The 12,163-nt window shown below is 39.1% G+C and overlaps 1 protein-coding gene across 1 annotated transcript; it reads right to left on the reverse strand.

The window, feature by feature from the left end:
* Positions 1-2,953: 2,953 nt before the first annotated feature.
* Positions 2,954-7,460, reverse strand: FABP7 (fatty acid binding protein 7). Its single transcript, XM_027087335.1, has 4 exons — positions 7,120-7,460; positions 6,487-6,659; positions 5,162-5,263; positions 2,954-3,325 (listed from the first exon to the last, which is right to left on the reverse strand). The coding sequence occupies exons 1-4, from the start codon at positions 7,190-7,192 to the stop codon at positions 3,275-3,277; spliced, it is 399 nt and encodes a 132-aa protein (XP_026943136.1). The 5' UTR covers positions 7,193-7,460; the 3' UTR covers positions 2,954-3,274.
* Positions 7,461-12,163: the final 4,703 nt, after the last annotated feature.

The raw sequence follows: 12,163 nt of genomic DNA on the forward strand, positions 1-12,163 counted from the left end.
TTGGAGAACCAAAGTGCTTTCCTATTGTGGAAAAAATTGTCCTTGGAGTTTCTCAGTCAACAACCTCAAGAGTGTGGAGGAAAATGGAGCAAGATTTAAAAAAAAAAGGAAAATGGATGTGAGAGAACAACTCTAAGGACAGCAATATAACTTGCATGTTTCTAGGACAAGCATTTTGAAAGATAGAAAAAGGATTTTAAAAAATTGTAAAAATAGCAATTCTCACTCTTCTTTTGCCAATTTTCAGTCAGCTTTACTGGAAGTAAATTGGTTGTGAAATAATTCTTCTTAAGTAAGCATAAAATATGGCGTACACATTTTGAAACCTAAGAAGTGCTTGCAGTTTTAAAAAGGCAACATATTGAGTTAATGGGTAGAAACACTATCCTGCCTTTGACTCCCTCTGCTTTCTTTTGTTTTCCTTTATACCCTCTCTCTGAGGAGCACAAAGCTACAGTGCCTTACCATCTCTGGGTGTATACCTCACACCTGGGCACGTATTTGTAGGTCCCCATGTTCCAGGTGTAGGTGTAATTTGTTGTGAGCGTGTGTATCTGGGTGAGAGACTGCACCAGTGACAAAGTGGTTCGTGACTAGATTTCACAAGACAACCTTTAGCATAGTCAGTATCTGAGATCTTGGAATTTCAGAGATGTTCTTCCAGGGCCAGTTGGTCAAATTGCCTTTGGGCTTAGTAGTTTTTCCTTTTCAAATGCGTTGAAAAAATTTTAAAGAGGCAAACCAGAAAAGTACCTTGGCAGGTTACTGTATGAGATAGAATATAGCTTGAAGGAAAATGATTTGTAACTACCTTGTAAACATTTAGGAAGTAAATATCCTTGTTATTTGTCTTCCAGAAAACTGCATTTGATCTACCGCTGCAACTCTTGAGATTTTAACCCAGTGTAACTTTGCTTCCCACTAGGCCATCCCAAAACTTTTCCATTTTTCAGACAGTTGTTACGGAAATGAATGCCAGGATGTTATTTGACCTAATTATAATGAGACGAAGCTAAATCCCTATCCTTGCCCTTGTATCTTTAAGAATAGAGAGGCCAGAAGCCGTGCTTCTATCAGAGCATAGGCTGAAATGACCAAGAGAAAGCAGTCTTCCTCCAGAAGCAGAGATGAAGGTTTTCAGAGCTATTGGAGCAAACACCCTCTCTATGTTCTGTTTCATGCTTTTAAAGACAAAGGTAGACTCTAGTTTTAGTAATGGTAACTTGAGCTAGACCATCATATCCTGACATTCAGTAATAATTGTACATTCACGTGTTAAATCCTATAGCTGCACTTTAGATTTTTTCTACTCTTTACTGCAGTAGTTATAAGTAATACAATAGTCAGGTACTAGTATCTTTGTGTTGAACTGTGTAAGTTAAGGGAAGTTTCCTCAAACTTATATCTGTAAGTTAATTGGACTTTGAATTAACTTATAGAAACTTATTGAAAATATTGGGTTGATTAAAAATGAATACTGAATGTTTGTCCTGAAAAATATTTACCCTTTCCCTGCCCCATGCACCAGCCTTCACAGAGGCTAACGGGAAAGTTTTCCTAAGGAGTAATTCAGGGAAAATAAAATCTTACATTTTTGTTTCAAAAGAAAATTTAGCTGAAATATTAATTTTTGAGAAGAAATAAGCAGGAAGATTGCAAGGTTTGCATTTCTCAGTATTATTCACTAGTCAAGAGAACTTGGACATGTTAATCGAATCTTCAGTTTCCTCATCGGTAAAGTAAAAATAATAATATCTGCCTTACCTGCTTCACATTGTGGGTTTGAAAACATGTACAAAAATCGTCTTATAAACAGTGAAATACGAAATAATATTTGTACTTTACAAATGCAAATCTTAGCCAGTCATAAACAGATATTTACTTTCCTTTGGTCAACTCAGTTCCACCAACCTCGCACACCCCTGCTTCCCCACCACCACACAGACACACTGGCACACACACACACAATGCCCTCTGCACACTCCATTTTATCCGTTTTAGCACTTATAGACTTTGTTCAGCTCAGTGTCCTTGTCTGGAGATGCATCTTTATAGTGTTAGCACAAGTTCGTGTGCCCAATGCACAATGAGGCCAAACAAACTGAAACGTCAGAGTCTGGAGCAGAGAAAGGTTTATTGCAGGGCCATGCGAGGAGACAGGTGGCTTCTGCCCTAAAAGCCCTGAGCTCCCCGAATTGTTTGGCCAAACATTTTTAAAAGCCAGGTGAGGGAGGTGGGGTTGCAGGGTATGTGATCAACTCATGCACAATTCTCTGACTGACTGATGGTGAGGTAACAGGGTTGTGTCACAAGCGTTCACATGATCAGTCCTTAGGCTCCAGGAGGCCTGGGGGCTATGTGCTCATGGTCATCAAGTAGTTAACATCTTCCATTTGGTGGGGGGTTTTCACATCTGGAAAACAACTCAGGAAATGTGCATCAAATACTGTTATCTAGGTACTTCAGAGAGGAGCTAAAGCAGAGGATATGGAGGGAGGCCTGTCCCAGGAAGGCCCCATAGGGTCCTACTTGGTTACAATAGTCTCGGATAAAATTCACTCCCTGGTCCTATTTACCTTTCAATAAGAAGCTTGAATTACGTGCCATTTTGATTATATGAGATTTTGATTATATTTACTCTTTAATAAGACATTTTCATGTATATCAGCTTGCTTCTTCAGACTGCCTGTTTCTAGTAGCAAGAGGTCATTCGTGCAGTCCAGCCCACCATAACAAAGCTCCTTTGGATCCTGGACATCCCCAATTCTCTACAGAAGTACCAATCCAAATTTTTCCACGTTTTCCTGGGCTTCTGCTTATTTTTTAAATTAGTATTTTAAACAAAGTGCTAACTTCCCCAGCCTGACTTTATGCCATAAAAAAAGGCTATTTAAAACTCTCTAATATATAGTTCCCAGCCAGATTAGTGATATTAACAACAACAACAAATTTCTCATGGGTGTAAGATTTTTATTCCAATTTGATTTGCATTCCATTGGAAATTAAAGAATGTATTCCCTTCTTTATTTTAAAAAAAAGTAGTTTACAATTTTAATAGGAATTATAAAATGTGATAAATCTGCAGATCAAAAATGGCTTTGATTGCTTGCAGTAACAAGTCTTTAAAACAAGTTTTGAAGTCATCATTTTCCACCTCCACACCAAGGATAACCTTCTAATAAGTGATCGGCCGTGCTGTAACAGCAGTAGAGCACTGAGACTTGGGTAAACAGAAAGATTGTAGAACTTCTCCAGCCCCAGATCAGGATGTTTTCTATGCCTTCTCATAGTGGCGAATGGCAACCACATCACCAAAAGTAAGAGTCTGAAAGATTCAAAAGATAACCAAATCCTTTTACACAGGTACATCAGTAGCTGGAAATTTTAAAGATTATCATGTTATGTTATTTTAAAGATTATCATATATATGATTTAAGTATTATACAAAAGAATAATGGCATTTACAAACATTAAATGTTGCGTAAGTCTTCATTTTTTGAAAAGAAACCCTTATATTTATCTCGTGAATGACATGTATACACAGTTCATGTCTCTAAAAGAAATATGAGGCAAAAACTGAGATTATCTAGATTCAGGTCAAAAGAATTCCTTTTGCCTTAAATTATCAGGGTAATTGGAGCAGATTAGCCATCTGCTTTAAAAAGTATATAAAATTTATAGTAGGTTTTCATGATACTTTACAATTCATGACCTAGATAAATTTTGAAGAGTTTTTTGAAAACCCAAATTCTTTGGACAAATGGTATTTGCAATGATCTGTTCCACAATCAGCAGGAAAAGGCAAATGTACAAACGTTCTCGTTGCTTTGGCTGTCATGTTGTAGCCTATGTGAACCTTGGTGGTTGTGTGGCTATAATGTGCAACATGGGCTCTTGTATCTAAGCCAACTTGAAGAATTGCTATAAATCGTCTTTACAAAATTTAGTGTTTTTTAGTGTTCATCATTTTCATGTAGTCCTGTGATTTCCAAGAGTATAGTGTGCCCTTGTCATCCATCACTTTCATTTCCTTGTTTGAACTCAGGCTTGCCTGATCACCGTCATACATGCCAAAGCTGAGCTATCCACTTGTCTGTATTCAGGAAAAAAATAAAGAAAAAATCATAAAGGAGAACTTCAGATTGAATCCTTTATAAATGAATTTGTTTGTTTGTTTGTTTGTTTGATGATGGTGATGGTCACTGCAGGAAAACGTGGGCAAATGTTCATCAACATGAAAGGAAAACTGTCCCTCTGCTCCCCACACCCACTTCCACCCAGGAAATGAAGAATGAATATGTAAGGCCTCTATCTCAACCTAGAACAGCTAGCTGGTAGTCAAGGGAAGGAGAAGAAAACTAATCAATAGTCTTAAATAACAAAACCAAAAGACCCTTCCTGCTATTATCTTAAAAGCAACCCCCCGCCAAAAAAACCCCACAAATGATGTATTGACTACTTCAATGTCATCAAAATTCCATTTTAGAGAAATTATTTTTAAATTATTTTTTATTTTATAATTTTTACATGACTATCCAGTATTGAATAGACATGTTTTTAAAGCTATCTGATGCATTTAAAAGAAAGACTGGAAGGAAGTAATACCAAAATGGTTCTAAGGGGACATTAAAAAGGATTTTCATATTTTTGTTACACTTTCCTGTTATATTCCAAATTATCTGCACTGAACTTGTGAAACCTTTATAAACTAAAATATAAAATGTTTAAAGCTCTCATTTATTACAGAAGCTATAAGGTAATTTTTCTGAGTTTCAGCAAATGATAATATAATATCATCTCTATATTTTCATGATGATTGGTTTTATATTCAGATTTCATTGGAGGATTAGACATTACGGTAATCCAACAACTGTTTTTTTGACACAGTTTTAGCTAAATCAATGGCAACTTTTTAAAACTACACTTAAGTAGAACTTTTCTCTTTTTCTGTAATTAAAAAAGCAGAGTGGAGGAAACAATTAGCTAAGATATTTTTATTTCTCCTGTTTTACACATGATTAAAGAACCTTGCTAGTGATTTAATGTTGTTTAAGAAGGAAAGACAGGAGAAAAGGAGGGAGGGAGGGACAGGGAAGGAGATGGGAAATGAGGGGGTGAGGGGTGGGCAATGAAGCAGGAAGGGGAAATTGCTCCTACTTACCATGATCATTTTGCCATTCTTAATCTCTCTTACAAAATTTGTCGCTTTGCCATCCCATTTCTGTACATGGACAAGTTTGTCTCCCTCCAGGCTAACAACAGACTGAAACCAACAACAAAATGCAGAATATATCAATAGGTACACATCAGATTTCTGATATGGAAGCCAAATGAATTGATTTTTATCTATTTACATTTATTTATTTATTTTTGACTGCATTGGGTCTTTGTTGCTGAGAGTGGGCTTTCTCTAGTTGCAGCGAGCAGGGGCTAAACTTCGTTGCGGTGCGCGGCCTTCTCATTGCAGTGGCTTCTCTTGTTGCGGAGCACGGGCTCCAGGTGCGGACTTCAGTAGTTGTGGCACACGGGCTCAGTAGTTGTGGCACACGGGCTCAGTAGCTGTGGTACACGGGCTTAGTTGCTCTGTGGCATGTGGGATCTTCCTGTACCAGGGATTGAACCCATGTCCCTTGCATTGGCAGGTGGATTCTTAACCAGTGTGCCACCAGGGAAGTCCCTGAGTTGATTTTTAAAAGAGTGATAATTGAATAAATAGTGATCAACTAATTATCAAAGTAGTACAATTTCCTCTGTTGCTTCCAGAGTCATTATTATAAAATCTCTAGTAATTCATAATTTGATTGAAATGTGTACATCTAAATGCAAAAATTTACCTATTAGAAATAAAAATCCTGAACTAGTGCTTTCTGACTAATCATCCTACTCTTTTAAACAGAGTCTTAGAATGAGGCAAGCTATTGATTGAGTCAACCTGAGGCAAAAGAAAGATTAAACAAAATGCAGTCTTTCAAATGAACACTATTAAATACTTTCTGAAATACAGGTTTAATATAAAATGAGAAAAACACATGGTAAAGAAACAGATTCAGGGCTTCCCTGGTGGCACAGTGGTTGAGAGTCCGCCTGCCGATGCAGGGGACATGGGTTCGTGCCCCAGTCCGGAAGATCCCACATGCCGCGGTGCGGCTGGGCCCGTGAGCCATGGCCGCTGAGCCTGCGTGTCCGGAGCCTGTGCTCCGCAACGGGAGAGGCCACAACGGTGAGAGGCCCGCGTACCGCAAAAAAAAAAAAAAAAAGAAAGAAAGAAAGAAACAGATTCAAGATTTGAGCTATAGTAGGTGCCCATTATTCAGAATATAAGCTATGAACACTAGGATGCAAAATTACTCTTGGTCCTTCTCTCTGAAGTGAAATACTGAGAATATTTTTCACTTCCCATCATCTAGAAAAAAAGAAATATTGGGACTTTCTCTCTTTTATTCTCTCCTTCCCATCCCCACCCTCAGAGAAGGAGCAGCTCCTCACCTTACAGTTTCTGTCATCTGGAGTGGTTTCATCAAACTCTTCTCCCAGATGGAAACTAATCTCCGTGTTCTTGAATGTGCTTTGAGTCCTGATCACCACTTTGTCCCCCTCCTGACTGATGATCACTGTTGGTTTAGTCACATTTCCCACCTGCCTAGTGGCAAAGCCCACACCTAAAATAGCAAAAGGAAGCAGTACAGTTGGCTGCAACTTCCAAAATAGCTCACAAAGCAGGAATCTACCTTCCTATTCTGGAATCTATGTCCTAAAGTGGAAGTTTCATTAGAGTATGTTTAGCCCATCAATTATGCAGGACAACTACTGAGCCGTAATAATAAGCAGATGCTTATTTGGAAGCATAAGTAGTAAAAGGATGCTGAAGAAAAAGCGGAAAAGGCGCGGAAGCTTCGTGTCCTCCCCAGAATGCTAAATGCTCTGTTATTTGGCCCTAGGCAAGAAAGCAGGCAAATGCTACATTTAAATATCCATTCTGTGAGAAACACACAGCCTAGCACCCTGATTACGACAATGTGATCTGTCTTTGTCTCTTGCTAACCTGATGGGTGAAGAAGGAATCTGCAAGTATCTGAAGCTGCAGGTTAAGATGAGAAAGCACATCTTATTTTTACCTACCTAGAGCCTTCATGTACTCGTCAAAATTCTGACTGTCCGTCAACTTCCACGTAGCACAGAAAGCCTCCACCATCCTTACCCTTTTCCCGTTAGCTTCAGAATCAGATAAAAGAGGCAGAGGCAAGGATCTTCGGATCTTAGGGCCACTGCAATTCGGAAGACCCCTTTGCACCTCACAGCAGCTCCTGCCTTCTTATTAAGAAAAGAGGCAGGCAGAAAGCCAAGGATTTGAATTGCAAACACATCCCTCCAGTGTCCCTCTTTCCAGGAGGCTGTTGCAGGGGGAGGAGATGGGAAGGGGGGCATTCAGCGAGGTTCCAATCCTCTTTGTGATTGGCTCAGGCCACTGGGTTAGCGGAGTAGGTCGAGTTCCTCCCAAACCTCACACTGCAGCCCTTCTGCCTGAGAAATCTCTGCAAAGATTCAGTGAGGCTGGAGGCAGGGAGCGTATAATGAGAGAAGGTCTTTCAGGTTCAGCCCGAAAACTTGGCAAAGGCCATTTCAGACTGTGAGGAAAGAAAAAAACGCACAGTAGGACATTCAGATTGATTTCCGTTAATGGCAAAGCTGGTTGCAAATGAGGACCCCGCCTTAACGAAAACCACTGAAACGCCAGACTTTTCAGACAAAAGAGACTGAATAGTGCCTTTTATTTTCTCTCGTATTTATAGGGAGAGCAAAACATGAGCTAGAATTTGCCAGACTCGGGAAAGAGGAGGGGGAGGGGGTGTAAATACCTTCCCTAGATTGTACTGCTAGAAGACCACTCCGGCTGAGTACTAATGGGACACTAATTTTGGCCTCTTCCCAGCACAAACTGAGTGAATTTAAAGATCCCATTTTTCTTTCTAAAGCTATGAGAACGAGACTAAGATGGAAAAGGGACCTAAGGGCGAGTATGGTTAGGATTCACTAATGAGCTACAAAAATAAAGCAGAACACACTCTTTTTCCCCACTCTTTCAACAGATTATAGAATCGAAGTGGAAAAACTGGACAGAAGTTCATTTGGTAAGATTTTAAATGACCTGCACTATAGAACCTTTTGATTTCCTGAGGCCACATCTACATCTGTATACTAGTTGTGAGTTAGCAATGGAGGGGGGGCAAGAATTGGAGCAGAGGTGGGAATCGGAAGACTTTGGCTTCAGTTCGCCCTGGCTTAGGGCATCTCAAGGATGGCAAGCTACCTCCAGGGTTCTAAGTAATAACATATTTAAAGGGGGACTCAGACTCCCCTTTACCCAGAGTTTCTTCCTGCTTTATTAGTGCAGACCGCTGATGAAAAGCAGGTTCCCCCCCTTTCATGGGGACAGATCAGGGGACTCTGACTTGGCAGTCTCTGCTCTTCCCTCTCTCTCTCCTCCCATTTCAATCTCAGCCCACTGCCTTTCAGCTTCTGTCCACATCAAATACAAGAGACAAGGCTCAGAATGCATCTTACTCCAACTGTCAGCTCTGTGGTTCTACTTTGGTGTCTCAAAGGTACCTCAAAACATAAACTCAATCTTTCCCCTCACCTGGTCCTCCTCCAGTTTTCACCATGTTTGTGAATGGCAGCATCATCTACCCAACTGCACAAGCCAGAAAACTTGAAATCCTTTCTAACCTTTACTCTCTACATCAAAGTCAATGTCAGAGCCCATCTATTTTCCTTCCTGAATATGTCTCTAACTTCTCACTTTCCCCCTATCCCCACAACCACCTTCTTAATTCAAGTAACCATTGTCTTTTACTAGTCCTATGGCAATAGCCTCTTAACGGTTCTCCCTGCAGCCATGCCTGATCTCCAGCAGTTCACTAGGCTGAAGCCAGAGTGACCTTTTAAAATACAAATCTGCATCTTCCTAGTGACTAATGGTGCTGAGCACACTTTTCGTATGCTTCTCTGCTGTTAATCTATCTTCTTTGGTGAAGTAACTGTTCAAATCTATTGTCCATTTTCAATTGGATTGTTTCTTTCTACTGAATTGTAAGAGTCCTTTATATAGTCTAGATAAGTCATTAGTTGAATGTGTTCTTCAAAACTTTGTTCTGTTCAGTTATAGATACAGAGAACAAACAGATGGTTGCCAGAGGGGAGGGGGACTGGAGGGAGGAAAGAAATAGGCGAGGAAGATTAAGAGGTACTAACATTGCAAAATAAATGTCACAAGTATGAAATGTACAGTGTGGGGAATACAGTCAATAATTATGTAATATCTTTCTATGTGACATATCATAACTAGACCTAACATCGTGATTGTTTGGAAATGTATAGAAATACCGAATCACTGTGTTGTATAATAGCAACTAACACAGTGTTATAGGTCAAATGTACTTCAAAAACAAACTCATAGGAAAAGAGGTCAGATTTGTTGTCACCAGAGGCAGAGGGTAGGAGGAGAGGGGATTGGATGAAGGCTGGTCAAAATGAACAAACTTCCAGTTATAAGACGAATAAGTACTAGGGATGTGATGTACAACATGATGACTATAATGAACACTGCTGTGTGTTATACAGGAAAGTTGTTGAGAAGGGAAATCCTAAGAGTTCTCATTGCAAGGGAAAAATATTTTTTCTATGTCTTTAATTTTGTATCCAGATGAGGTGATGGATGTTAACTAAACTTATTGTGATAATCATTTAATCTTGTATGTAGGTCAAATCATTATGCTGCACACCTTAAACTTATACAGTGCTGTATGTTAATTATATCTCAATAAAACTGGAAGAAAAAATGTTGTTTAATTTTTTTGCTTTTCATTTTCTCGATTGTGATAATGGATACATTGGTGTGTCAAAATTTATCAGTTGTACATGTTAAATGTGTGCAATTGATCTTATGTCAAATATACGATGGTAAAACTATTTTTTAAAAGCTAAATCTTATCTTGTCCCTCTCCTGATTAAACTCCAAATGGCTTTTTCCTGCTCTCAGGTTAAAGACCAAAATTCCTATCATTGCCTGTACCAGATCTGTTTCTAACTTTTGAAGGACTCGGAGTAAGAATCCAAACAGGGCTTCCCTGGTGGCACAGTGGTTGAGAGTCCTCCTGCCGATGCGGGGGACACGGGTTCGTGCCCCGGTCCGGGAGGATCCCACATGCCGCGGAGCGGCTGGGCCCGTAAGCCATGGCCGCTGAGCCTGCGCGTCTGGAGCCTGTGCTCCGCAGCGGGAGAGGCCACAACAGTGAGAGCCCACGTACCGAAAAAAAAAAGAATCCAAACAGAGGTTCACATGCCATATGCCTAAACAGTAAAAGTTATGGATCAAACGATGCCCACAGCCTGGCCCAGCATCGAGTCAGGACTCATAGCCACCCTGCCACCCTTTCCTGACAGGCTGCCCCGTGGCTGCCCACAGGCACTGGCACAGATCTGGTGGGGCAGGCAAGTGGAAGCTTGTCTGGAGCTCAGGGTTTCCAGTCAGTGACTAGAGTACCCTAAACCTGGAATGCGGACTAACATGGACTTGCTGTTGTGCTGACGTGAGCCTGAAGCTGCCTAAGGCTACAGTGAAAAGTCTGAAATGAAACAAGCCCAGAGGAAGCAAAGCTTATACATCAGACACATCCGACATCATTTGAGCCTTTGAACCAAGTCCCTGAAGATAGCCCCACCTATGAATTTTTCATACATTCTCTTTTTTGCTAAATCTAGGCGACTAATTAATCCATTTACACAAATCATCCTTAGGGTAGAAGTTCTCAGACCAATTTATTTTGTTATGTCAAAATATTCTTATATGTTCCCCTTAATAAAACATATTTAAACTGGTAGAATATTTAATTATTATTCTAAAATGTAATAAACCATTTCTTTTTCATGGTCCAAGAATATAAGATCAGGATTGTTGAGAGCAGGGTGCACGTATTAGACATCTTCATCTTACCTCCTATCTGATCATGATGCTGAAATATTCATCTGTCTCATTTATTTCTTCCACTCTTTAGATAAGGAAAGGAACTAATGATATATTTATTTTAACTTAAAGCATATATTTCTGTAATTCAGATATTTTTACACCTTATATAAAACATAAAAGCTCAGCAATTTAGAGATAGGTTTTTTGGAATTGTATATTAACTTAGTAATAAGCAGGAGAGAATATTGTTATCCAGATGTCTATAGTAGAAATTTTAGGAAAAGCCCCTTGACTATTTTGTAATTCCCTAAACTGACACATTTAATCTTACTATTTTTAATTGCTCAGGATATAATAGATTTACAGCCAAGAATAGCTGCTTTCAACTAATAGGTAATAATAAGTCATTTGCTCTATTTATTGAGGACTTTATTAGAAGAGAAAGTGAAAGAACAGAGAAAAGATTGTGCTGTGCTAAGGAGGATTCAACTAATAGATATTTTTGGTAACCTAAATGGGAGGGAAGTCCAAAAGGGAGAAGATATCTGTATGTGTATGGCTGATTCATTTTGTTGTGCAGTGGAGGCTAACACAGCATTGTAAGGCAGCCATACTCTAATAAAAATTAATTAAAAAAATAGTAGATATTAATTTTAAAAAACTAATAGATTTTTTTTTCAATTTTCCTAAACCTAGGAACAGTTTATAATCTTGCTATGGCTTCTATAATATAAATGCATCCACAGACTTAAAAAAGGAAAGAATGTGACAGATTGACCCCTCTCTCAAGGCTATGACCTTTATGTATGGGAATTTGGACTCTAAAGAATCCATTATAAAGATTATTTTTAATAGTGAAATAAAAGGAACAAAGAAAAATTGCTTTGGGAAATCTTGGCAAAATCTCCACGTGGGACTGAATTTCCTGGCACCTGCTTTATGGAAATTTTTCCTTCTCAAGAAAATAAAAAGTTTTAATAAAACGTTAACACTGTTCTTGAGCCAAGTAAGCCAACTGGGGTCATGACACTATTTCCGATAAAATATCCAAGGATCTCCACCAAAAGAGATTAAGTAACATTCAAAGTACTTGCTTGAGGTTCTTTTTGTTACCAAATGGCACAAAATAAAATAGTAATGGAAGATCTCTATAGTTGGAAATAAAATGTGATTACACCATGAAGGCACTCTTGGCCC

Source organism: Aethalodelphis obliquidens, unplaced genomic scaffold (assembly GCF_003676395.1).
Source record: "Aethalodelphis obliquidens isolate GAN/ISIS:26980383/991018 unplaced genomic scaffold, ASM367639v1 scaffold3, whole genome shotgun sequence".
Taxonomy (NCBI): Eukaryota; Metazoa; Chordata; class Mammalia; order Artiodactyla; family Delphinidae; genus Aethalodelphis; species Aethalodelphis obliquidens.

Bases quoted from the DNA above. Each gene is read 5' to 3' on its own strand.
- FABP7 (XM_027087335.1), bottom strand. From the start codon at position 7,192: ATGGTGGAGGCTTTCTGTGCTACGTGGAAGTTGACGGACAGTCAGAAT. The intron at 6,660-7,119 runs GTAGGTAAAAAT...TTGCTATTTTAG, and splicing joins CGAGTACATGAAGGCTCTAG to GTGTGGGCTTTGCCACTAGG. The intron at 3,326-5,161 runs GTAAGTAGGAGC...TGAATCTTTCAG, and splicing joins AGAATGGCAAAATGATCATG to ACTCTTACTTTTGGTGATGT.